Below are 24685 nucleotides of genomic sequence, written 5' to 3'. Positions count from 1 at the left end.
AATATTTGCCACCATTCTGCATATCAGCAAGGCTGAATAAAACCCACTTTAAGAAGCTTCTGGATTTTCTCTTTGATTTGAGGCATCAAATCAGGACTCATACGCCTTGGGGGCTGTTTGTAAGGTTTAAAACCTTCTCTAATAGGCAACCGATGCTCTATCAGACTTCTTTCCAAACCAGGCATTTATGAATAATCTCAGGCTAAACAATCAATATTGTTTTTGATAACCTCAAGTATCTTTACATGTTGCTCTTCAGACAAATAACCATTTATCCTTACTATTTTTGGAACCAAGACGGTTCCTAAATTGAATTCCAATAAAGGGTCTTGAGCTGAAAAGACTAGTTCTGTCTTTTCTAACAAATCCGGCCACCGAAATTTCTCATCTTCCTGGTAATAAACATCATACATTTTTTAAAATTTTTTCTGTCTTTTCCAAAAGCTGATTTAAATAAAAATGATTAATAAGTAAACTAAAATCTTCCAAATTTGTACTATCCATAAAAGATATATTATAAGATAGGTTTGGCTTCCTTATGAGCCATATAATAATGTTGTTCTTTTTTAGAAGAACATTGAATTCTGGCTGGTGAATTTATAACCCTTCCTTGGGTATTCACTAGCCATAAAAGCCTGAGACATTGGGGGTAGATGACTGGAATACTGATTCTTCAACTTTCTCTGATGCACCAAAAGGGTTGTCATTTGCTTCCATTTTGAAGACCTCATTGCCTTTCCAGAAATTAATTGCTGATGTAGTGATGATGCTACACATTGGGATACATTAATCCAGTCTCGCCCAAGAAGGACCGAATATGTAGTGTCTGCATCCACTATAAAGAACACGGAAGAAATCTTTTTCGGTCCAACTTTAATTGGGGCTACCATCATACCTTATGGTTTGGTCGATTGCCCTGTAAAACTAGTCATCTCGAAATCTACTAGAGATAAATCGTGAACCCCTTTCCCCAACTTCTTGAGGGTCTTCAATGGCATAACATTGAAGACAGCCCAATTGTCTATAAAAACCTTCGTGATTGGTTTCCCGCAAATGTGCGCATTAACATACAGAGGTTTTAAATGGGATGTTGTACCTTCTGGAATGGGAGGAAAAACTATCGGAGGAATTTCTGATTGAAAATCAGGATCTGAAATCTTTGCCCATTCTGGTTCCTCCGTAAAACCATCCACCAGACTTGCCCATAAAGGCTCTTCTTTAATCCAATAAACTTTTGTCATCCGGCATGGGACTCGTGGGCCCAGCCGAGATTTGACAGATCTTGAGTATTCTTCTGTTTAACAGAATTCTTCTCTTGCTTCGCTTCTGGGTTGGGCTGTCAGTGATTCCAAATGAAATTCTTCTAGGGATGGATTGATGTTGATCCGTTCACAATACTGGCATATGAAACCTTCAACTTTTTGATCTGATACTTCTTTACCCCTCTTCTGCATGGACCGACTTCTTACCGGATTATCAGAAGTGACTTGGAAGTCGTTCGGTTGTCTCGTTGAAGGGATTCCTCTCTTGTACCTTGCAGCGTACCTGCGTTTAGCATTACGAATTTGGGTACGATTCATACCTGGAAATCGAGGGTCAATATCAACTGGTACCACCATTCAGTCCCTTCAAACAGCTGAACAACCATTTATCCAGACGATTCATTGGTCGCCCAATCAAGTGACCAACTGACCGCCCTTTCAAACGACTGAACTACTGTTTGACCAAATGACCGGTCAATCGATCAGGCGATTAATAGTTTGCTTAATTAAGCAACCAATTAACAGACCTTTCTTTCAAATGGGCCCCTAGAAGCCCATTTTCCTCTTGTCCGACCTCCTTTTGACCGACCTCCGTATCGGCCGTCTCATCTTTCTTCCCCCGACTTCCTTTTGCCCGACCTCTGTGTCTGCCCTCTCATCTTTCTTCGCCCGACTTCCTTTTGACCGACCTCCGTATCGGTCGTCTCCTAATCACAGGTTTCTCCCGAAAAAACCCATTTCTTAACAACACTCGGGCCGTTTGGCTTATATTCAGACCCATTTAGGATCCCACTGCCATTAATAGGCCCATTGAATTAGTTTTTTTCTTACTCAACAGTAATATTTTTATAAGATGAAATAATGTATTTTTATTGAAAATATGGATAAAACCATGTTCATTTGAATTTAAAATGGTAAGAAAATAGCTCAAGTAATTGTATATTTTTCAAATGTAAAAGTTGTATTTTTGGGAATTTTTTCTAGGTCTTTTTTGTTACTATTTATTATAATGAATTTTTTTAAAAAAAAAAAATTGAAAGGGACAAATAAATATAATAAATGAAAAAAAATATATATTATTTTTAAAAAATATATTAAATTATATATATATAAACAAAAATAGACTGTTTGAATCATAATCTACTGTTCTAACCCTTTGAACAAGTCTAAGGAAGAATTAGTGTAAAATATCTACAGCTATTTTACTTTTATGAATCAATTTTCAATTATTACTGTATCATTTTATTTTATTTTTTTTTTTATGTTTCAGTACCTCATGATACAAATCATATTGAATGGAGTAGTATCTTTTTTACCATCAAAATCATGTAATTATATTTGTTTGGGCGTATGCTGAATTTATAAATTTATAGTAAATAATTTTATTTATTTATTTATTATTTTATTTATTTAATAATAATTAATTTATTTATTATTATATGTTCTATTTACTATATTACTTTTTTATTATTTCATAAATAATAGTAAAAAATAAGAAATAAATATTTTGGAATGGAATCAAAATGGTAAAAAAGTTTTGAGTTGAAACGATCGGAATATTATTATTTTCTTTAAAGAATGGACCGTCGATTCGAACCGGATCGGAAAGAACCGTTCGGCTCGGTTCAATGGAACCGGATCGAGCCGCCGGTTCGGAACGACTGGGCAAGTACCAGACCCGCCGCCGCCGCCCTCAACCTTATCCTCCTTTCGTCTTCCTTCTACTCCCTAATTCTTTCATTTTTCTTCCTCCACAGTTCTTTTCTTCTTGTAGAATTATGAAGGAGATTGTCACGATACAAGTTGGAAATTACGCAAATTTTGTGGGTTCTCACTTCTGGAATTTCCAGGTACCAAATGTTTTCCACCTTCAATTCAATTTTTTATCTAGTTGATACTCTGGCAAAATCCTTGATTATGATGTGCTACTGCCTGCCCCCACCTTTTGGAGTAGTTGAATTGTGGCTCGGGAAACTTGTAGTATGTTTATCATGGTATACCATCAGCCTGGTTGATGTCTGTGTGATTTTCCGTAGAATACGGCTTCTCTTCTGCATTGAACATACATTTTTAAAAGCGGTGATTTCCCTCCAAGTTATGGTTTTAGTTGGAGAATGATAGCTTGTTTGATTTAATGTCTTGAAGGATGAGTTGATTGGAATGGCTGACAGCCCCGGAAGTGATGAAGTATTCAAAAGTCATGGCCTTAACATGGATGTCCTTTATCGTACTGGTGAAACTCAGCAGGTCAGGTCAGGTCAATCTTTTGGCTGAAGGCATAAATTTCTTCCTTTTATGTTATTTCTGCATTTAGCTTGAATGAATTAAGTGGTGGTTTTTAGTTCAAAGATGAGGATGACAACTTCTTCTTGTGCTCTATGCCCTATTAATTCCAGGGCATTCCTACATACACGCCGCGTATGGTTTCGGTAGATCTTCAAGGTACATTATATTTTATGAATCACTTTATATAGCCTCACGTTGTATCTTATAATCCAACCTGCTTCTATATATACATATGTAGATACATCAACTTCTGAGTTTATGCTAATATGAGGAGATGAGCTTGTAGGTTATTGAAGCTGAGTTTCGAGTTCATGATGTTGTGTTTTCAATCAGAACTCCTGCTGTTGATTTTTTCTTCTCCATTTCTTTGTTTTCACTACCAAATTGAAACAATTGTATTATTAACTTATGTGGGTGCGTAAGGATATGGAGTTGCCTAGAAAATATTTTGCCTGCTCTGGAAGTATTTTTCCACCATTTTCCGTCTTGGGATTCAAGATTTTTTTTTTTATTAGTGTAGTCCTACTACCAGAAAAATAAAATAAATCAATATGTTTAATTGGTAATTTCTAAGAGTAACTCCTTTAGGAAAAAAAAATGACTGATCAGATTTGTTCATTGAGCACCAGCGTGTGAAAATGATTGGAACTGTTAATGAAAAGCATATTTTTAAGTTCAGAGGCTATATCTGAGATTTATAACTTTATATCAGAAGGAGACGAAACAAAAAGAAATGCTAATATAAAAGTTAATTTGCAATATGTTATTTTAATTGCAGAGCTAGCTGCTCAGCTTTTGTACGCAAACCTCAGTTTTCATAGTAATATATAGCAATTTTTAGTTTTAAATTGAATATTAACTGTTCAAATTCTTTGTCTCAAAATTTGACTTCCAAAGTTGTGTTTGGGTATCTTTCTTGCTTTACTCAAGAAAATCTTGAAATTGCTGTTGATTCGTTATCTTTTGTTAAAAATATTTGATAATTCTTTTTTTATCCTTTTAGGTTTTCTAAACCTTGGTGCTGTATGTGTCTATGTCTATGTTCACATGCTTGCATGCATATAAACCTGCCTATGCATATGTCTCCACAATGTATTTTATGCATCCATGTTTGTAGCTGTGCATGATACCCTCAAAATTGGTACTTTAGGTAGAACTTTTGGTTTCAGGGAGAGGAAATGTCATTGTAATTTGCTGAGTCATGTTATAGTTAATGACAAAAGAGATCTGCTGACTCCTTTAAGAACATCATTGTCTTAGTTCTCATTTGAAAAGCATTTCGAGCAATCTTGTACAGGTTACATTTTTGTTCATAGTTTAGTTGAAAATGCATAAATGGGCTATTCGCTTCTAATAGGCTGCTGCTGCTGCTGCGTGTCTTTCAACAGGATCCCTAGGATCAGTGGGTTCGCGGGGATCTTTGTACAATGAAGCCCCAGAAACGTCAACGGATAATATTACATGGTGTGATGTTAATTCTTCTTTCATATTGTATGAAATATACTTTTGAATTTTGCTGTAAGTGGATGCAAGTGTAGCTCTGTGTGTAATGAGGCTCTCATCTCTAGATTTGTTTGTTTGTTTTTTCACTGCTTCTGTGATGCATCTCTTTCAATTTTATGCTACTTGCTACATTGAAATCTGAGTACTACTTTATATCACATGATCTTATTTAAAAGATATTTATTTCTTTCAGTTGTTGTTAAATTGGGTGAGGGACTTAACTGAAAAGCATTATGGTTACATCCTTTTCCCTACACATCCTTTCCTCTTCTTCCCTCAGAAATGGATCTAAATTCTCGATATGTTGTACTTCTCTGTTTTTTTTTTTTACACTGTTATATGCACAAAAGATCTGTGTCTTTGGTCTTGACTTTATCTTATCTGAAAGACTGGCGACTCTTGATACTGCCTTTAGATGTTGGAAGCTCTATCCATATTATGGTTCAAATGCCTGAAATGCTATATTACCTCAGACCTTGAACTTGGTCCATTTTATAATGTTTTTAAAGAATGGAAATGCTAACACTCATAGTTGTTATCACTGCCTTCGGAAAGTGGAGGTTTATTTCCATTTTAATTTTTGTGCTCCTTAAAAATGGTGAATTTAAGCCTTAGCTGCATTTTTGGAAGCTCTTATTTCATGCTTTGTTCTTCATATATTGCAAATTGCATCCTGGTTTTTGCATTCACTGCCTGAACTAAGAATATTCAGAAAAATTTGTAGGACAGGTCCTGTAACAATTCAAACATCTCAGCCTATAAAGAAGAATTTGTTCTTGCAAAGTTTGCACTTGGAAGAAAATGAAAACTTGGGTAGCTCAGGAGGTTGTGACAGCAGTGACAATGCTTTCCATACTGAAATTCCTGATAAGGACATTGTCGAAAGTCTCGAAAATGAAGTTCAGTATTGGACAGATTTCTCAAAAGTTCATTATCACCCTCAGAGTTTGTATGAATTGAGTGGGATGTGGATGGACCTCGAAGAATTTAAAAATTATGGAATTGGAAAAGAGGCATTTTCAGGTGTACACACAGAAGAAATTAATGAGAGACTTCGCTTTTTCATTGAAGAAAGTGACCATCCTCAGGTACTGTACATGCATGATAACTAAGAGCTTTTGGTTTTACCGGTGCAACTTGTAAATGATGGACTTGGGGCATTGGTCTGCCTGCCGCTGAATATAAAAGACTTGCAATTGTCTAAACTATTGAAAGTTTCAGGGTTCTCTTCGAAAACCTTTTTATCACTTCAGTTCACTTTGGCACAAAGATGCATTAGAAGTTTTCCTTTTAAGAAAACATTTACGTGGAATTAACATTTTGAATTACTATCATACAAAACATAATGTTGTAGAGCATCCAATTATTTAGTATCCATTATACTTCTATTCACCTTATTTTTCTGTGTTTGAATTTCAATACTGATTTCCTTGAACAGGGAATTCAATTCATTGTTGATGATTTTGGGGGCTTCTCTGGTTTAGCAGCGGAGTTTCTAGAGAATATTTCTGATGAGTACCCAAACATTCCAGTCCTATTGTACTCTGTTCATGCTCCTGACACTTGCCTAGGTTCCCAAAACCGCAAAATGGCAATATCCCGTAAACTTCATGATGCAGTTTCATTCGCCAAGTTGTCATCATTCTGTAAAATGATTGTTCCGATTGGTCTGCCATCGCCAAGTATGAGTAAGAATCTTGATCATACGAAAGACACTTCTTTATTAGTTTTCTGGTTGTTTCTCTATGAGACCTAATAGATACCACAATACAACAATTGATAATTATATGGAACTGAAAAGTATTATTAGTTTTCTGGTTGTTTCTCTGTGAGACCTAATAGATACCACAATACAACAATTGATAATTGTATGGAACTGAAAAGCTGATGATGCCGACTATTAACTCTCCCAACTCTCAAATTAAATCTCATAGCCGTAAGGGACTCTTTAATTTATATTAAGAGAACTGCTTGTTTATAGTGACAAATGATCATCTACTTTCTTTTAGAGTTGCAATAACAGTTGAAGTTGGAAATTCTAATAATACTGACCTTTTATAGTATTTCAATTGCAACATTTAAACAAACATATGCTTGTTGTAGTTTTGATTAGTTGAAGGGTCACTTCAAACTTAAGTTCATGGCTTCATGCTTATTAATCCTGGCTAATATTGCCCACTTCTTTAAAATATTATGTATCTCTTTGCTTAAGGAGATTAGAAATTTTGTTTGAAGATGCTTATTAAAATTTTAAAAAATGGTTAATACTTAACATTGCATGTTGAATGCTTGCTATGGATGTTAAATGCTAAGTATTAGTTGTAAAATTTTAAAAAAATGTTGAATACTTAACATTGCATGTCAAATGCTTGATATGAATGTTAAATGCTAAGTTATATGTTGCTGGCTTAAGTTGTATATCCAATAAGCTTTTGGGATGTTCTGTTATATACATAGTATATAAATCAACCACAATTTTCATCTAGTGTGGTTAATTTTCACCCCTATTTAGTGAATAAGTTTGTGCATATTTTTGTTATCACATGGAGTTAAGTTTAATTGGTAAGCGACATTGCAGTAATTAAACATGAATGTCTTTTTAACAATTCAGATTAACCTCTCCCTTGTATTTTGGTGTGCTTGAGTGGTTTCCACTTCTCTTTTGTTTTTACATGTAACCGGTACGTTGCACTTGGCATGTGCTTGTAGCCACGGCATTTAGATAACTTCTATTTGTCTATTTAAAGGTAAGATGTCAAAGCACCTCCATTTGGAAGATAAAAAACCTTATCACACCAGTGCAGTTTATGCATCTGCGATACACTCTGTCAGTCTCCCTTTCAGAATGGATACACTGGGGCCTAGTGCACAGTTGAGCCACACATGTGGTGCTTTGAGTGTCAATGACCTCGTCCAAATGTTAGCAGGCCGGGATCGGCAGAACATGGTTGTTACACTGGATGTTGCAATGCCGGCTCCAGCTTTGACAGGTTCTATATAGTTTAAATTTTACTGCCCCATTATCAGGAATCAGCCATCGCTGAAATTTTTATATCACTTGAAACAGCTGTCCAGGTCCAACAATCTTTATTAAAGCAGTTGCAGCCAATTAGTCCTGAAATATCCGATGTTGAAGACATGCATGCTTTGGAATCTATGATCATCCATGGGGTCTTTGGATCAGGTTAAGTTCCCTCTGAACCTGTAAACTTGAATGTTCTTAAGCAATTATTCTCTAGATTCTGCTATATCCTGAATACCGCTATATGCACAAGTTGAAAAATGAAAAGTCTTTCTAGTTAACATTGTTTTGAGAATGTTCTTTGGGATATTTTCTTGTGATATCCTGAATTTCTTCCTGAGAAGCTAAAAGGATAGAAGCATTGATACATGGGATCCATATCTATGCCTTCAATTCAAGGTTTTGCAAAATCTTGCATTGTATAAAAGAAAATTGATAGTGCTGGATACCTTTAGCAGAGAAATGGCCATTAACATGTAGAATGCTGTTTGTGAGAAATATTAATTTCATATGATCTTAACTCTAACATTACATGCTTAAGCTGTGTATGAGACATCTATTCTTTTGTTTGTATCTGAAATCAGGAAGCAAAAGAGCCTTAGTTTCCCAAGTTCAGGAAGCTGTCCAAGCTGCTTATTTAAGTGCAGAAGAAAGGCCCAAATTCTCCCATCTATCTGTTGCCCGGTGTCCACTTCCAATACCGTTGCCTTTCCCTACAATATTTGGGAACCATGTTGGCCAAAATGGTGAGCTTTTGGATGCCCCCATTTCCGACTCTCCATCAAGGGGGTCACTTGAAGTCCACTCGATCCCCATGGCAGCAAAACTACGTTCCAGCAATGGTGTTTTGCCGTTTCTGGAGAATAGACTGGGAAGCCTTGGCAAGTTTGGCATTGGACGAGGAGCACTTGGGGCAGAGTTACTGAGAAGTTGGGGATTTGGAGATGAGGATGTAGAAGATATGGTAGAGACGCTGTCAAATATGGTAGCAAAGTTGAAACCAGAATTCGAAGAAACATCAGATTCTGATTGAAGGTCGGTTAGTCTATCACTCTGTCTACATGATTTTGTTAAAACTATGGCATTCTTATCTTCTGTTATTAGGATAGTAGTCAATGGCGGGTGATAGTGCCGCTATTGCACCACCACAGAGCAGTTGTCTGCTACCACCACTGCTCCATTCCAGTGTTTTTATGCACACACAGATTTTGAATTTGATTATTATCTTTGATTATTTATGTACTTATTATAGCAGTAATGATTTGATTATTATTGCTTTTAGTTATTTAGCATAAGACTTTATACACATATATAATTATGAGATTAATGTACAGTTTTTTGTATATGCATTTTGATTGTAGTTTTGGTATGTATATTTTCAAACAAGTCGCGCTAATCATTATCCAACTATAGTAGGTATTTAATGTTATCTAAGATTGACAAATTTGATTTGTTGGCTACAGCTCTCTAATTGGAAGCTGAGTTGATGTTTTTGTTGTTTGTAGTTTGTAGTTTGTTGCGGAAAAAGATATATTAAATGGGATGCTGCTGCTGCCGGTGAACTTGTGGGATGTAGATTTGCCCAAACGGTTCAAGTCGCAGTTACGATTTATCAAAATGTCAAATCGAAATCGAATTTTTCGAATGACGGTTTCGATTATGGTTTATAAACCGTCGGTTTCGGTTTATAAACAGCCGGTTACGGTTTGAACCGTCGGTTTATATATATTTATTTTTAATATATTTTTTTTTATTTTCTAATTTTCTAAAATTTGAATTTTATTTAAAAATAATTATTTTTTTTTATTTAAATTTATTTATTATATATTCATTATATGAATAATAATTAATTAGATTGTTATAATGTAAAAATAATTTAAACAATAAATTTAATAAGCAATTAAATTATAAATTAAAAAAATACAAATAAATTATAAAAATATTGATAATATAATTACAAATTACAAAATATAAATAAAAAATAATATTATAGTATTAGTATTAGTATTAGTATTTTTTAATATTATTAATAATTTTTTATTTAATAAAAAAATTGATAATATATAAAAAGTTTAAGTTAAAACATATTATTATAATTTTAAAACATACAAATTTGCCCGACCTAATAAATTATTTTACACACCCACACCACACCGCACCACAGCAGCCGCAGCCGCACTAGCCAAGGCAGCCACCAGGTTCTTCCTCTTTCTTCTTTTCTTCACCTTCACCGATTCTTTCCTTTCTTCTCCCATTCTTCTTCTTCTTCTTCACCTTCACCTTCATCTCAGTTTCCTTCTCCAATTTTCTTGTTCTTTCTTCTTTTTTACTTTTCCTACTCCCACCCCGGTGCTCCATCGCCATTCACGCTCCCACCAGGTTAATAGCATATTTTTTAAAACTAAAAGATACAAAACCGCCGGTTCGAACCGGAGATTTATGGTTCGTAGGAAAGAGAATCCGAAACCGAACCGTGAGATAACCGGTTTCGGCTCGATGGCGGTTCCAAACGCAGGTTCGAAACAGATTGAGCAAGTCTAACCTAGCCGACTGTTTATTCAGTCTGTTCTTGCTTCTTCGTCCCATCCCATCAGTAGACACCTCTGTTGCCGACCAAGTGTTCGTTGAAATTCCTTCCTAAAATTGGACGTGTTCTTCACCTATATCCTGGTAATTCGTCGAAACTCGGTACTTCCACCCATTGTTATCGCACTCGTGTTTTTCTCCCGAAATTTGCGCTAAGTTTTGAAGTATTTTCGGTTTCTGATTGATATCAATGAAGTATGTTCTCCTATGTTGATTTTATTAGGTATTTTTTTCTGTTGAGAATGGGGAAGAAGAAATTGAGGAAGGTGGAGAGCGAAAGCGAAGTTGAGAAACTCGACCCTGAGTTTGAAGAGGATTTCGTGGATGTCTGTACCGTCACGTGTCTTGTTTTATTTAATTGTATTGTTGTTGCTCAATAAAGTATAGATTTCAATCATCTTCTTCGTGTTCCTCACCTTTGAACAGGTACATAAAATCGATGATGGCGAATTTCAAGATGATGATACAGATGACTTGAATGAGGCTGATTTGGATCATGACGAAGAGGGAGAGGAAGCTGATGAAGAGAGCGAGGAGGATGAAGACGAGGTTGGAAAGGAATATTCCGAAGATGATGATGATCTGCATACTGCTCTCAATGCTCAGAAAGGCCATGAGATGGAAGAGCTGGAGAAGGAGTATGAAGAGCTTCGAAGCAAGGAGCAGTAAGTATTCAGAGTTATATTTTTAATTATTTTAGTATTAGTAAATGTTATAGTAACTTCTGCCATGAGCGATTGTGAAAGATCAAAGACCACAACATATGATACTGTTGTATCTTTGATTTTCATTAAACCAGAATCTCTACATAACTTGATTGGGGAGCCAATTCAAAGGAACCAAATAGAAGAATTTCTTGTTTGATAAATCATACTTAAGCAATGCAATGTGTGATATCGTGTGTTGCCGCATTGATTTGGCTTTCCTTATCTCTCTAGTTAATTCATTGATTGTTCTAGGATAAATTGATTCTTATTTCACATTGTGGTTGTAAGAATTGTAGATGGACTTTTCATTAGATAGATATCCTATGGTTGGTGTCGGCGAGGGTCAGTATGATTTACAGGCAGTCGATTTTGAGTTGAATATAGAAATTTTTCTTGTGCTTTCATGTATAAAGAATGTGGTAATTTAAACGTTTCAAACCAATTAACTTATTCTGAAATAGTAATATTCTCCATATTTGAATTTTTGACTGGTTTTGAGAGCAGAGCTTTAACCTGTCTTGTTTCTTGGCACGACACAGGGATCTTTGGAGGAATCTAAAGCACTCTAAAGATGATGATATTCAAAAGGGTCAAGCAGTTAAAAATCAAAGGGTATGTTGTCTGTGAAATCACTATGGTGGAGAAAGAAAATACAATCCAGTGTGATATAATAATTTAGTTATCCACTGCAGAAAAGTGGATATAACCTAACTGCTTCTTCTAGAATGCTTTGTTGTTCACTTTCCTGCCCGTACTCATATGATGATTTTCTTTGTTAGCTGGTTTAAATTTTTTAATATCCTGGTGATCATTTGTGCAGTTATGTTCCATTATATGTTTTCCTAGCTAGGTGTTAGTCTACTGTCTCCACCTTTATGCCATTTAAGCTGCTGATATACTTCATTCCTTTCCTATTTGATTAGGCTCTTTGGGACAAGACGCTTGAGTTCAGATTCTTGCTGCAGAAATCATTTGCAAGTTCAAACAGACTCCCCCTGGTTCGGAGATTTTGGATTTCTGATCTTATAATTGATTATGTGGAAACATCATAAGTATGCGAAGAATTTGTGTGTGCAGGAACCAATTAGATCATCGTTTTGTGATTCTGACAGTGACGTTGGCCAAGGATATTCAGAATTGATTGCTTCGTCGAAGAAGACATTGGATTCTATACTGGAGCTACAACAGGTACTCCAATTGTATTTTACTGCCATTTACACCTCATCAAGATAAAATTTTATTTCTTGCTAATAATGGACCCTAATTTGGCAGGCACTGATAGCAAATAATCCCTCAATCATTGGAGAAGGTAATACTGCCTTTCTCCTTCCTTTTCTCTTTTAAATTCAATGTGAAGATTAACAACCCGATAGCTATCCATTCTGATCGATTCTCCTCAGTTTCGCTGCCTTGAACTAATATTAGGTTTATTCTTTCTATTCTTTGAGATTTACGTAAACTAATCTATTTTCTTTCATTCATAGTTGTTTTTACCACAATAGTATTCTTTCTACAACTTTTAAATGGATTGTATGTTTTTAATGTGCTGTGCGAAATTCGAAATAGATATAAATAATGTCTGCCAATCATATTTATTTTACTGGTGGATCATCATTTTAATAATTTTAGGCTACTATCTTCATACTAGAATCCTTTTTGTTATTACCCACTTATATCTTCTTTTGAATCGAGTCCTTGTGCTAAACTGTTCTATAATTGTTTCTCCTAAAGATGATTCCACTGCAAAATCCAAGCAATTAGAAGCTTCTGAAAACTCAGATATGGATCTTGACGAAGAATGGTTGCAGATTTCTGAAATGCAATCAAGGTACTCCCATCACCCAGGCAGCACCTATTATCCTTATATACCTATCTTGATCTACACTAATTGATTTTAATCTTTTTATACGACAGAATGGCTTCATTCAGAAACAAATCGATTGACAAATGGCATAGGAAAACCCAAGTGACAACCGGTAGAGCTGCAATTAAAGATAAATTGCATGCCTTCAACCAGGTTTTGCTTCAAAACTTGAAAAGATAATCTTAAGGGACAACAAATGCAAACAAATCTGCAACTTAATACTACTCGCATTCTTTTCAGAGTATAAGTGAACAAGTGTCTGCCTACATGAGGGATCCGAGTAAAATGATCAAGGGGATGCAGCAGAATAAATCAGCTGTTGCTGTATTTGGAAATGTTGGTTTGAAATTTCTCCTTCTATAAAATTGATAAATACAAACTTGTTCTCTATCGCACATATATGTATGCGTATTTTAATGTGCTTCAGTTTTTTCTTCAGGTTTCGGATTCTACTCAAAATCTCAAGCAAGAAGTACCTGTTTAATTATGCTTAGTTCATAACTTACTCTGAGAGTTGTAGTAGAGAATTTGAGAAGTTATTTTTTTGTTTAATCATGTTTTACGATATCCAATTCAGGGTGCACTTGTAAACGTCGACCCTGAACTTCTAGATGACTCGGAATTCTACCAGCAGTTGCTGAAAGAGTTCTTTGAGACAATCGACCCATCATCATCGGGTAAATTTTCAGTCTTGGTTTCGTGCAAAACACATGTCTCACTTGCTTACATGCCAATAATTTCTTACACGTACTTTTCCTGTAAAAAACAGAACTGGCTTTCTATGCAACAAAAAGACTGCAAACTAAGAAGAAGCGAAAACTAGTTGATTGTGGCGCTTCAAAGAGTCGCAAGATCCGGTAAGTTTGCATGTGGCTAAGTTTCGATTCCATTGCCTCTTTTTGCATCATACTAACTCTTGGAACAACATTGTAGGTACCATGTTCATGAAAAGATAGTTAATTTCATGGCCCCTCAGCCCATGAAGCTCCCCCCAGCAGCCCCCCAACTATTCGAAAACTTGTTCGGCCTCAAGACTCAGAAACATGCCTTTGCGTCACGTGCATAATCAATCTTATGTTTTTGATACACTTTGAAGCTTCAAGTTATGACAGCCATTGTTACAGACAAACAACACAATTACGATAGTGTAATTCTAATTATGCTTCTCTTCTCAGGGTCTTTCAGCATTTTCCATTCTGCTGTGAGTGACTTTCGAGTGCAGTACCTATTAGGACTCTGAAGAAAATTTTGAAATCTAAAAGCATAACCAAAGAAGACATATCCGATATTTGAGCAAAAATTTATTTTTGGTACCATTCAAATTTCATAATTTTGGTCTCATTCAAATTTTTTTATTAATTTTGGTTTCACTCAAATAAATTTTTTTAATAATTATATATATTTTTTGTTGAATTATAAATATATATATATATCAAATAATTTTAATAAAAAAAGTAAAAATAATAATAATAAACAGAGTTGTTCAGTCTCAGTCAATCCGTAGGGACCATAATTGATAAAAAAGTATTGAATGAGATCAAAATTGATAATTATGATATTGAATGGGACCAAAAATGATTTTTGCTCCCAATATTTACTTCAATAAGACAAAACATCCCAAATTTCCAATCAGAACAATAGAACTATATGCATATATATATATATATATCAATAGAAGACTGTAATTGAATAAAACACCAAAGATACAATTCTCTCTGCTTATCTTTTCTGTGATATATATTATTGAGTAAGAAAAAACCAATGTATAGGGTTTCTAAAAATGAAGTCGGGCGAAAAAGGATGAGACGGCCGATTCGGAGGTCAGAAAAAATGAAGTCGGGCGAAGAAGGATGAGACGGCCGATAAAAGGTCGGACAAGATAAGGTCGGGCGAAGAAAGATGAGATGGCAGACACGGGGGTCGGTCAAAAGGAAATCGGGCGAAGAAAGATGAGATGGCAGACGCGGAGGTCGGTCAAATTGAAGGTCAGGCGAAGAAAGATGAGATGGCAGACACGGAGGTCGGACAAAAGGAAAGTGGACCTCTAGGGGCCCATTTGAAAGAAAGATCTGTTAATTGGTCGCTTATTTAAGCGACCTGTTAATTGCCTAATCGATTGGCCGGTCACTTGGCCAAACTGTAGTTCAGTCGCTTGAAAGGGCGGTCAGTTGGTCGCTTGATTGGGCGACTAATGAATCGTCTGGACGAATGGTTGTTCTGCCGATTGAAGGGACTGGATGGTGGTCGCTTGAATGGTTGTTCAGCTGTTTGAAAAGACTGAATGGTGGTCGCTTGAATGGGCAATTGATTAGTCGTTTGGTCTAGCGACCGACTGAACCTACCGAATAACCCAACGATTGACCAACCGACCAATCCAGATACTAACTGGTTGCTAGACCAAACGACTAATCAGTCGCCCACTCAAGCGACCACCATTCAATCCCTTCAAACGGCTGAACAACCATTCGTTCAGACGATTCATCGATCGCCCAATCAAGCGACAACCATCTAGTCCCTTCAATCGGCTGAACAATTATCCGTCTAGACGATTTAATCGATTGCCCATTCAAGCGACCAACTGACCGCCCTTTCAAGCGACTGAACTACTATTTGACCAAATAACCGGCCAATCGATCAGGCGATTAACAGTCGCTAAATTAAGCGACCAATTAACAAACATTTCTTTCAAATGGGCCCCTAGAAGCCTACTTTCCTCTTGTGGGTTTTATTTGTGGGCCCCACTGTTGGAATCTAGCCACAGGCCTAAAAAAAAAACCTAAAATATTTAACAAATTTGCCTCCTCCCGCCCGGCTCCCCGTCGTCACTTCTCGATTAGTGTGAGATGTGTGATGTGATCAGGGAGTCTGTTCATCATTACGTTCTCTAATCGAAACAAAAACCCCACTTAAAACCCTTTCATCTTCATCTTCTTCCTTACGTTCTCTAGTTACTTTTCTCCCTTTGCGATTATACATTTTCTCTTCTCTCACTCGAGCTTCGTCTCCTTTCAACCATGGCCAACCAATATGTCCCACTCCAGAAATCCCTTTTGTTTCTTCCATTGTTCTTACCCTCACTCTTCGTCCCTATTGCACCTCCCATGAAGATGCTTCTCGCATGAGGAGTGTTATTTCTTCTGTCACCCCCTTAGCCATTAACAGCCATGATTACAAACCTGAACGCATCAATGACCATATCAAAACACATCTTACCGATCCCAAAGATGCCTTTCGTTCCTGGTATTCTAGGTTATCTCCTGTTTTTTATGTACAATGGCGACGACAGGGGATTGATAAGGCTATCTTCCTCGCCACCCAACCCCTGTACCTTCACGACAAAGTTCTTTTGGCTATGGCGGCCTTTTGGAATGCCCAACTGGGCATTTTCCTTCTCCCAACTGGCCCGATTAGCCCAACCCTAATGGATGTGGCCATGATTGCCCATCTCCCAGTGGTTGGTGATGACCCTGTTCTGGGGTCGCTGGAGGGGCAAGAACCAGCGCCCGACCATGAAGGCTGGTCGCTCGCTCGCACTCCTGAGAAGGAATGCAGCTGGACCAACTTTGTCCTCCGCTATCAGGGTACAAAGGGTTCTCCAGTAACTGCCTTGGAGCACACCGCCTTTCTGCTGTTCTGGCTATCCAGGTACATAATTTCCTCTATCTAATTCATTTTGTATATTTATCTGTATTTTGATTTATCCTTTATACCCTCTTTTTCAGATATATAATCCTTTATTCTTCCAAATCAATTTTGACCTTGCAAGTAGATTTAGCCATCCACCTAGCCAGTGGTAGCTTCTTTTCCTTAGGGACCCTCTTTTTGGCCAATTTGTATGAGGGCTTATCCAGGGTCAGCGACCGCCTTCTAGACACCAAGAGGGTGGACACAGCTGGCTCTGGTCCTTTTTGATTTTTTGAACTTTGGCTGAGACTTTATTTTTCGAAAGCAATTTTTGGTCCCCTACCCATATCCCCGAATACCCATAGGTCTCTTGGGTTGGCTCTTGCTCAGCTAACCCCTAACTCTTCTACTCTTCACCCTTCCGACCCTGTAATTGAGGCCATTCTCTCCGATGACCGCAGCAATTCAAAATTTTTTGTTTATAAGACTTACGTTCAGTACATCACTGAACTTTTTTGGCCTTATTCGGATACCAATTACCCCCATCCTTATCCAAACCCTTTACCTCACCCGACCTATCCTCATTCCTGAGACTCAGCTCTCAAGCCACGATCTCTTTTTTCTAGTCCCAGGTTTGACAAGAAAAACCACATGTCTTTTTATACTTTCAACTAGCAGCCGCAATTTTTGTCTCGACAGTTCGGCTGCTGTCAAGGTCTGCCGGGTCCACTCGCCCGACCACACTTAATAACTCAGAGTCCCGACGGGCGAGTGGTCCCTTCTTTAATTTTACCTTACCTATCCCAACTGTCTTCTTATATCACCTCCAACTCCTACCTTCCTTTCCGTCATGACCCCAAGGCGGTGGATACCTTCCCTTCTTGGTGGTCAGTCACTTGGGCCGTGGAGGCCCTTCCTACTGACAGTTGCTGGAGAAACTGACTCCTCCAGCCCTTGCTTTGGGCTCGTCACCTTTATCTGGTGTCCCTACCTGTGGACCCCATCTGGTTGTCTGCCAACATGCGCCGACACTTGGATAAGGATAAACAATAACCTTAACTTTGTTTTTCCTTCAATATATTCTTGACAAGTTTTTTTTTTCTTCAGAGTCGCTTGCTGAGCAACAGACTACCTAGCCTGCCGATCAACCAACCGACCGGTCGGCCGATCCATCATCCGCCAAACCTACCAATCAACAAAGCATCCGACCAATTACCTTACCAGCTACTTTGCCAGCCGCCTTACCAGCCATCCCAGAGGTAATTCCCAAAACTCTTCCACTTCTCACAATTATAATTTCTAACTTTGCCTCTTTTCCTGGGCGCATACTACCTTTTCCCCGCCTGCTGCCCCGACCGGCCAACAACCGGCCGCTACACCGATAGAGTTGCCAGTGATGCGTGAGGAGGAGGACCCGACGTTGAGGCCAGTTTCCTCATCAACCTCCACCCCTTCCCGACCAGCTATCCCGGTCGGCCAACAGTCGGCCGTTCCATCGGCAGGACCGCCAGTGATTCATTGGGAGGAGGACCCGATGTTGAGGCAGATTTCCTCATCGACTTCTACCCCTTCTCGGTCATACATGCTCTCGGTGAGTATAGAGCAAGTTGTGAAATTATGCTTCCTATCTAGAGTCTAAATTATATTCCTTATCTCAGGGGCCTGTGGCAGCCGACCCGGTGGTCGAACCAACGGTCACCGAACACCAACCGTCGGTGGTCCCTGATCTGGTTCAACCGACCGCAGAGCCAGCCCCGTCGGTCCTTACATCAGTCCAAGCAGACCCTCAACCAGTCCAAGCGGACCCTGAGCCAGTCCCGCCGGTCCTTGCACCGGTTCAAGCAGACCCTCAACCAGTCCAAGCGGACCCTGAGCCAGTCCAACATTTAGAGCTAGTCGACGTCTCCTCTTCGGAGTCGGACGACCCTTCTGTTAATCAGAACCGCGAAGCCGTGGTTAGTATTTTTCCTTCTCTTCATCCCCTTATGTTAATCCCAACTCTCTTTGACTTGAAATCTTACATTTTCAGGGTTCGAAGCCAGGCTTCATAGGTCCACACCCCACGGCCGCCAAATCGGTTGCTTGGACGAGGATCCAACCTGGTCCTCCCCCGCTAACTCCTGTTCTGCCGACTCCTTGTCCTCCACTAGGTAACTTCAATATTACTGTATTAGTTTACTTTTACTTATGAATCTCTGATCACTCTAACCTACTTAAACAGGCTACTCGTGAGCTTACTTTCCTCACCAAAGTGCCATTACTAGAATCTGCCCGACTAGTAGTAATGCGCTGCGCCGACCTGTCATTGGCCGACTTGAGCTCTGAGGATCTAAACTCCCTAGCTCAGGTGGCCATTGACTTATTGGTGCAGACTCCTGCTGAGTCTTTTGTGGCACCCTTCCTCAGTCGGATGATGGAGAGGATCATTGAACCTCAAACCGACCTACCTTTGATTCGACCCCCAACGTCTGACTCTGCACCGTCTCAGCCCATGCCTGACACTGCAACCATCGAAGCGTCTCTGTCCAAAGCAGCAGCGGTCCTCAATGAAGCTTCTAATAGGTTGAGTGAACTCCAGCAAGCGCGCCACCATCTGGCTGCTGAAATTTCTCAAAAAATAAAGGAACTCGAAAACCTTCAAAAAGAGCTGGAGACACTAGACGGCTGCATCCAGGAGGAAAGTCGCTTGGTGGAGGAGCAGCCCCAGACTCGCGCCAGCCTCCATGACCAACTCCAAGCAGGCATTCGGTCGAGGCTGGTGCAGGAGCACCAAAGGGCCGTCCATCAAAGAAAAATGGTCCGAATCGAACAGAAATTGACGGACCTAGTAACCGCCCTGAAAGCACTCCTTACGTAACATTAGTCGCAACTTCATGTAACAAATGTAAATATTACCTTAATTTCATCCTTTTTTTTTTCCAGGTTACTTGATCCACTTATTTGCACCACAAAATTAAAACATGACTTGCTTATTTAAATCAGACCTCAAAGAAACATATCATAGCAAACCCACCATTCCTTAGATATATGACTTCCCCGAATTCGTGTTCCTTCCTCCAACTGAGAGGGTTATTTGCAACCATTCCTTGTGGGTAAACACCCCACAGGTGCTTAAAAAACTAGACTTTGTATAAATAAAAAATATAAAATATTTTAAATAAGTTTTTTGAATAAAATAAATAAATAATTAATTGATTAATTCTTATTTTATATATTTTTTAAGTTTTTTTTTTGAATAAAATAAATAAATAATTAATTGATTTTAAAATCAATTAATTATTTATTTATTTTATTCAAAAAAATTTATTTAAAATATTTTATATTTTTTATTTATATAAAATTTGAGTAAATTAAAGTTTGGAGGGTTTCACGCAATAAATAAAACATACAGTATTTTGTGCATTTTTACTAAAACACAATGGAATGTTAGTATAATTTACCCTTATTTATTTTCACAATTGTAAAACAATTTTTGTTTCTTTATTTCATCGAATCTTGACCGTCGAACCTGCGTCAATTAATTTGGACCGTTCACTTTAAAAATTTAAACCTGTCTAAACCGGCGGTTCAAATTTGAACCGTCGATTTCTATTCCAAGTCAACGGTTTCGATTTGAAATTAAACCCGTCCAAACCGGCGATTTGGAACCGAAACGGCAATTCCGATTTGAACCGCCGGTTTGGGCGGACATATTTTAAAAAATATATATATAATATATTGTCCAAGCCGGTTCAAACAGTAAACCAATGGTTTTTCGGTTCGGTTTGAACTCGGTTTAACGAAACCGCCGGTTCGAACCGAATGAGCAAGTCTAAATTTGAACCTTCGAGCACCGACGAACTGGCTGTCGGAAGCGGATGGGTATCCACGACTCCTCATCCTCACATTCTTCGCCTGCAATTCCCAACAATGGTGACACTGCCACCAACTAACTCTCTTTCTCGCTCGCCTCCTCCTTTTCCACTCCGCCGTCTCTACTAATTTGACTTCATTATCTACAAGAGCCTCCCGGCGATGGATTTTCGCCTCCTAAACTCAGCGGATCTCCGCCCCGCCGCCTTCAAGGCAAAATCATCGTCGGATAGAATATCGGAATCCAACAGCAACAGTTTTAACCCGAAAAGCATTCAATTTCGCAAGTTTACGAAAAAAGACCTCTCGAGAATCCTACGAACGGAAGCGGCGATTGAACAGATTGAAAGGAAGGCGAACTCTTCAAAGTACAACAATCTCTGGCCTAAGGCTGTACTGGAAGCTCTGAGTAACGCAATTAAGAGAAACCGTTGGGAGTCTGCTCTTAAGGTTTATTATTATTTCCTACAGTTTTTATTTTGAATGAATTTCTGCTGCATCTTAATTCAAAGTCGCTCAAGCAAGTACAACAACATTTTGGCTTTGATTTCCAGAAAATACTTGTAAATTTGTTATTGAACATGAAATTCTATCACGAGTATGCATAATTACAGAATGCAACAAGCATTTGCAAAAGCATTGCATATTTCTTGCAACTTGTATGCTTTTTTGGGGAGAGATTGTTAAGAGATTTTCTTTTTTTTTGGGTATTTATTCAGTGATTTTTACTATTAAATTGATTTTTGCCTGGCGTTAGATACTAACTTTCAGTATTGCACATTGGTATGGAGATATCATTTCTTAATCTAGAGGCAAGAGGGCTCTTTTCACATATAAATTTTGTCTAATGTGGAGTAGCACAGAATGTTTCCTGTTTTGTTACAAATAAATTTCACTTTCTTGTGTATGTAGATATTTTATCTTCTGCGTCAGCAACAGTGGTATGTGCCGAGGTCTCAGACATATACAAAGCTTTTAGTAATGCTCGGAGAGTGCAAGCAACCAAATCAGGCTAGTTTGCTTTTCGAGACCATGCTATCTGATGGCCTCCGACCAACAGTTGATGTGTACACTGCACTCGTGGGTGCTTTTGCTCTGAATGGCCTTTTTGATGAGGCATTTAGTATTATTGAGAATATGAAGTCCACTGGCGATTGCAAACCTGATGCATTCACATACTCCATTCTTATCAAATGTTGTGTTAAACAATATCGGTTTGAAATGATCAAGGTTATTTTAGAGGAAATGTCATGTTTTGGAGTTAAATGTAACACCGTGACCTACAACACACTTATCCATGGATATGGAAAGGCTAAGCGTTTTGAACAGATGGACAACTCTTTGACAGAGATGATTCAGAGTGGTGAATGCTGTCCAGATATTTTTACTTTTAATTCTGTTATTGGGGCTTATGGTGGATGTGGGAAGATTGAGGAAATGGAGAAGTGGTTCGATGAGTTTCAGCTGATGGGCTTAGAGCCTGATATTATGACATACAACATTTTGATTAAATCATATGGGAATTCTGGGTTGTACCAAAAGATGGGATTAGTGATGGAGTTTATGGAGAGGAGATTTTTCTCTCCTACGACTGTTACATATAACATTGTGATCGAGATATTTGGGAAGGCTGGAGATATTGAAAAGATGAATGAGATGTTTCTGCAAATGAAGCATCGTGGGTTGAAACCAAACACTATTACTTACAGTTCACTTGTCTGTGCTTATAGTAAAGCAGGACGGTTGGAAGAAGTTGATGCCATTCTAAGGCAAATAGAGAGTTCTGATGTGGTGCTTGATACAGTGTTTTTCAACTGTATCATCAATGCATTCGGGGTTGCTGGAGATATAGAAAGGATGCAGGAGTTATTCATAGCAATGGAAGGATGTGGGTGTAAGCCAGATAATATAACATTTGCCACAATGATCCAAGCTTTTCAGGCAAAAGGGATGATTGACGCTGCCAAGAACTTGGAGAGTAATATGATCAGTGCTAATCGTTCTTCAGGTACTCACACAAGAAGCCTTTCTATTAATTTTTAGATTTAGAGTGCATAGCATACTTCCTAACCTGTTATATTACTGATTGCATTTGGTGCTCCAGCAAAGTTACAATCTGCGCATGGACTTGATAAATGGTCAGGGTTGACCTGTTTTCATTAGTTAGATTATAACTACCAAAAGATGTGATGTAAAAAGAATGGCTATTCAATTGATACAAGAAAATACTACTGAGTCCTATGTATTGTGATAGGGAATGATTTTGTTTCTATATTCACATATTTGTGTGTTTTACGGATCAATCTCCGGGGAATTGGATTCCATTACGCATTTAATGCAGGAAACCAGGAGATTCTATCTGTTAGGTCAATGTAAATCTTTAAGCTATCTGTGTGCTTATTATTAATGTTGAATTCTGGGGATTAAAGAGTTCTGCACGCCTTCTTTGAGAATTTGTGATAGTATTGTTTTTGCCTCTAGCTTCACCTTGAGAAGTTGTATCTTAAGAAACAACTGTTGAGGGAATTACTTTTCTATGAACTCCACTATGTATTTGTTTACAAGAACAAATTCTTAGCCATTTCAATCTCAGATCTTTCAATTTGTTTGGATGCTAGTTTCGATGGGATAATTTCGCTTTTGTTAGCAATGCTAAATAGTTATGCATGGTATTGTAAAGAATACTTTTATGTAATTTTACACTAATACAAATTATCCTTTTCAGTAAACACCTCCTATAAGTGTACTTATGCATGTATGCATAAGTTGGTAGTATTGCTATAGCATTATATAGATATAGATATTCAAATTTTGGATTCGTTTCATGTATGAGCAAGGAATAACTTTTTGTTCAAAATTCATTTAGTAGAATCAACTGTTTGAAAAGATCAATATTATAAGATCAGGATAAGTTGTCTTTGTGAATTCCATGTAATGTGATTGATGCAACTTTAATCTGATTCATTTTTATGGGTTTGCTCTTGCATTGTTTTAGCACAACTTCTTTTCTTACTGCAGCTAGGAGTCCAAATATATGACATTGTAACGCAGGAGGGCAATTTAATTACTGCCGTCTGCCATAAATACGATTTTGTTAGCTGAGATCTTTCCCCTTGCTTGCCCAGATCACATATTGATTCGATAGCAATCAAAGTACAGCCTGGCCGCTGTGCCCTTTCTTCTCTTTACAGTCAAGTCATTTTAAGTTGTGGTATGACTGCTGAAGAAGACAATGAAGTTATGGAGAGAGTAAAAAGTGCTCCTCAAAGAAATGCAAGGAATGTTGTGATTGATGGTTCCGGTGGAGGGTACATTTTTCTCTAAGATAAAAGAGTGCCGATTATTTGCTGCAGCTGTGTATAATTTAGGTGGGGTGTCGCCTAGATCCTTCCAGATGCTCGCAAGGTAACCAACCATCTTTATTTTATATTTTTAGATGCTTTCCTTGAAGTTGGAGATGTGTATATATCATATCATCATCATCAATCAATAGAGAAGTTTGTTTTTGGTCGAAATGTTTGCCTCTGTGCTTCCCCTCTTTAACATATAATACTCCCACTCCATCTAAAACAGGCATATTCTCCCACTCCTGTTCCTCCTTGCTCTTACATTGCCATATCCAGTCCACTTTTAATCTGGCCTTCCTCTGTAGCCATTGGAGCAATTCTTGTTGGGATTTTGATTGATGGTGTTTAGTAGATGAGGGAGGTCTTTGTTGTGTTTCTGGAGCCGAAAGAGAGTTTTTGGTGTATTTAGTGTGCACATAGCTCATTTCATGTGCTTGCGCACACCAGATTGCAACTATGTGCCGGATGCTGTTTGATGATATTTATTTTTCTATTTTATTTATGTATGTACGGTGCATTTTATTTTATCAAATTCATAGATAATTTTTATTTTCGGGCTTTACTTTTTATTGTTGAAAATCGGCATCAACAATACGATTAAACAAACAAAATAAAAATAACAAACAAATAAA

General features: G+C 37.8%; 4 protein-coding genes across 16 annotated transcripts; all 4 read left to right on the top strand.

Annotated features, from left to right (window-relative positions):
• The first annotated feature begins 2981 nt into the window (after positions 1 to 2981).
• Positions 2982 to 9768, top strand: LOC127259658 (uncharacterized). Of its 10 annotated transcripts, XM_051287148.1 has the most exons (10): positions 2982 to 3112; positions 3408 to 3509; positions 3659 to 3704; positions 4937 to 5012; positions 5776 to 6139; positions 6490 to 6739; positions 7799 to 8041; positions 8119 to 8235; positions 8658 to 9108; positions 9579 to 9768. In XM_051287148.1, the coding sequence occupies exons 1-9, from the start codon at positions 3041 to 3043 to the stop codon at positions 9104 to 9106; spliced, it is 1719 nt and encodes a 572-aa protein (XP_051143105.1). In that variant the 5' UTR covers positions 2982 to 3040; the 3' UTR covers positions 9107 to 9108; positions 9579 to 9768. The 10 variants fall into 10 exon arrangements, with proteins under 10 accessions (XP_051143105.1, XP_051143106.1, XP_051143104.1 ...); XM_051287149.1 differs by lacking the exon at positions 9579 to 9768 and having other exon boundaries at positions 6490 to 6733; positions 8658 to 9342; XM_051287147.1 differs by lacking the exon at positions 9579 to 9768 and having other exon boundaries at positions 8658 to 9342.
• Positions 9769 to 10243: 475 nt separating this feature from the next.
• Positions 10244 to 14404, top strand: LOC127260114 (uncharacterized). The gene is made up of 14 exons (XM_051287790.1): positions 10244 to 10743; positions 10883 to 10985; positions 11086 to 11324; positions 11906 to 11978; positions 12290 to 12364; positions 12444 to 12554; positions 12639 to 12675; positions 13098 to 13194; positions 13281 to 13383; positions 13471 to 13566; positions 13670 to 13702; positions 13808 to 13907; positions 14000 to 14087; positions 14164 to 14404. The coding sequence occupies exons 2-14, from the start codon at positions 10902 to 10904 to the stop codon at positions 14294 to 14296; spliced, it is 1269 nt and encodes a 422-aa protein (XP_051143747.1). The 5' UTR covers positions 10244 to 10743; positions 10883 to 10901; the 3' UTR covers positions 14297 to 14404.
• A 3701-nt stretch (positions 14405 to 18105) lies between these two features.
• LOC127260040 (uncharacterized) lies at positions 18106 to 19177 on the top strand. Of its 2 annotated transcripts, XM_051287683.1 has the most exons (4): positions 18106 to 18445; positions 18513 to 18809; positions 18884 to 19004; positions 19076 to 19177. In XM_051287683.1, the coding sequence occupies exons 1-4, from the start codon at positions 18251 to 18253 to the stop codon at positions 19084 to 19086; spliced, it is 624 nt and encodes a 207-aa protein (XP_051143640.1). In that variant the 5' UTR covers positions 18106 to 18250; the 3' UTR covers positions 19087 to 19177. The 2 variants fall into 2 exon arrangements, with proteins under 2 accessions (XP_051143640.1, XP_051143639.1); XM_051287682.1 differs by having other exon boundaries at positions 18884 to 19093.
• Positions 19178 to 20701: 1524 nt separating this feature from the next.
• LOC127259648 (pentatricopeptide repeat-containing protein At3g53170-like) lies at positions 20702 to 24603 on the top strand. Of its 3 annotated transcripts, XR_007840534.1 has the most exons (4): positions 20702 to 21156; positions 21619 to 22714; positions 23725 to 24111; positions 24280 to 24603. XR_007840534.1 is itself a non-coding variant. In XM_051287126.1 (3 exons), the coding sequence occupies exons 1-3, from the start codon at positions 20869 to 20871 to the stop codon at positions 23849 to 23851; spliced, it is 1404 nt and encodes a 467-aa protein (XP_051143083.1). In that variant the 5' UTR covers positions 20702 to 20868; the 3' UTR covers positions 23852 to 24603. The 3 variants fall into 3 exon arrangements, 2 of the variants coding, with proteins under 2 accessions (XP_051143083.1, XP_051143082.1); XM_051287126.1 differs by having other exon boundaries at positions 23832 to 24603; XM_051287125.1 differs by having other exon boundaries at positions 23725 to 24603.
• The last annotated feature ends 82 nt before the right edge of the window (positions 24604 to 24685 follow it).

Source organism: Andrographis paniculata, unplaced genomic scaffold, assembly GCF_009805555.1.
Source record: "Andrographis paniculata isolate CXL003 unplaced genomic scaffold, ASM980555v1 Contig60END, whole genome shotgun sequence".
NCBI lineage: Eukaryota > Viridiplantae > Streptophyta > Magnoliopsida > Lamiales > Acanthaceae > Andrographis > Andrographis paniculata.
The sequence above is the reverse complement of the archived record's forward strand: the minus strand, read 5'-3'. Positions and strand labels throughout refer to the sequence as shown.

Excerpts from the sequence above, each read along its gene's own strand:
- LOC127259658 (XM_051287148.1), top strand. The coding sequence starts at position 3,041 with ATGAAGGAGATTGTCACGATACAAGTTGGAAATTACGCAAATTTTGTG. Across the intron at positions 6,740-7,798 it reads TCTGCCATCGCCAAGTATGA|GTAAGATGTCAAAGCACCTC; the intron begins GTAAGAATCTTG and ends GTCTATTTAAAG. Across the intron at positions 8,042-8,118 it reads GCCGGCTCCAGCTTTGACAG|CTGTCCAGGTCCAACAATCT; the intron begins GTTCTATATAGT and ends CACTTGAAACAG.
- LOC127260040 (XM_051287682.1), top strand. The coding sequence starts at position 18,251 with ATGCGTGAGGAGGAGGACCCGACGTTGAGGCCAGTTTCCTCATCAACC. Across the intron at positions 18,446-18,512 it reads CTCGGTCATACATGCTCTCG|GGGCCTGTGGCAGCCGACCC; the intron begins GTGAGTATAGAG and ends TCCTTATCTCAG. Across the intron at positions 18,810-18,883 it reads ATCAGAACCGCGAAGCCGTG|GGTTCGAAGCCAGGCTTCAT; the intron begins GTTAGTATTTTT and ends TTACATTTTCAG.
- LOC127260114 (XM_051287790.1), top strand. The coding sequence starts at position 10,902 with ATGGGGAAGAAGAAATTGAGGAAGGTGGAGAGCGAAAGCGAAGTTGAG. Across the intron at positions 12,676-13,097 it reads TCCCTCAATCATTGGAGAAG|ATGATTCCACTGCAAAATCC; the intron begins GTAATACTGCCT and ends TTTCTCCTAAAG. Across the intron at positions 14,088-14,163 it reads TCAAAGAGTCGCAAGATCCG|GTACCATGTTCATGAAAAGA; the intron begins GTAAGTTTGCAT and ends ACAACATTGTAG.
- LOC127259648 (XM_051287126.1), top strand. The coding sequence starts at position 20,869 with ATGGATTTTCGCCTCCTAAACTCAGCGGATCTCCGCCCCGCCGCCTTC. Across the intron at positions 21,157-21,618 it reads GTTGGGAGTCTGCTCTTAAG|ATATTTTATCTTCTGCGTCA; the intron begins GTTTATTATTAT and ends TTGTGTATGTAG. Across the intron at positions 22,715-23,831 it reads CAGTGCTAATCGTTCTTCAG|ATCACATATTGATTCGATAG; the intron begins GTACTCACACAA and ends TTGCTTGCCCAG.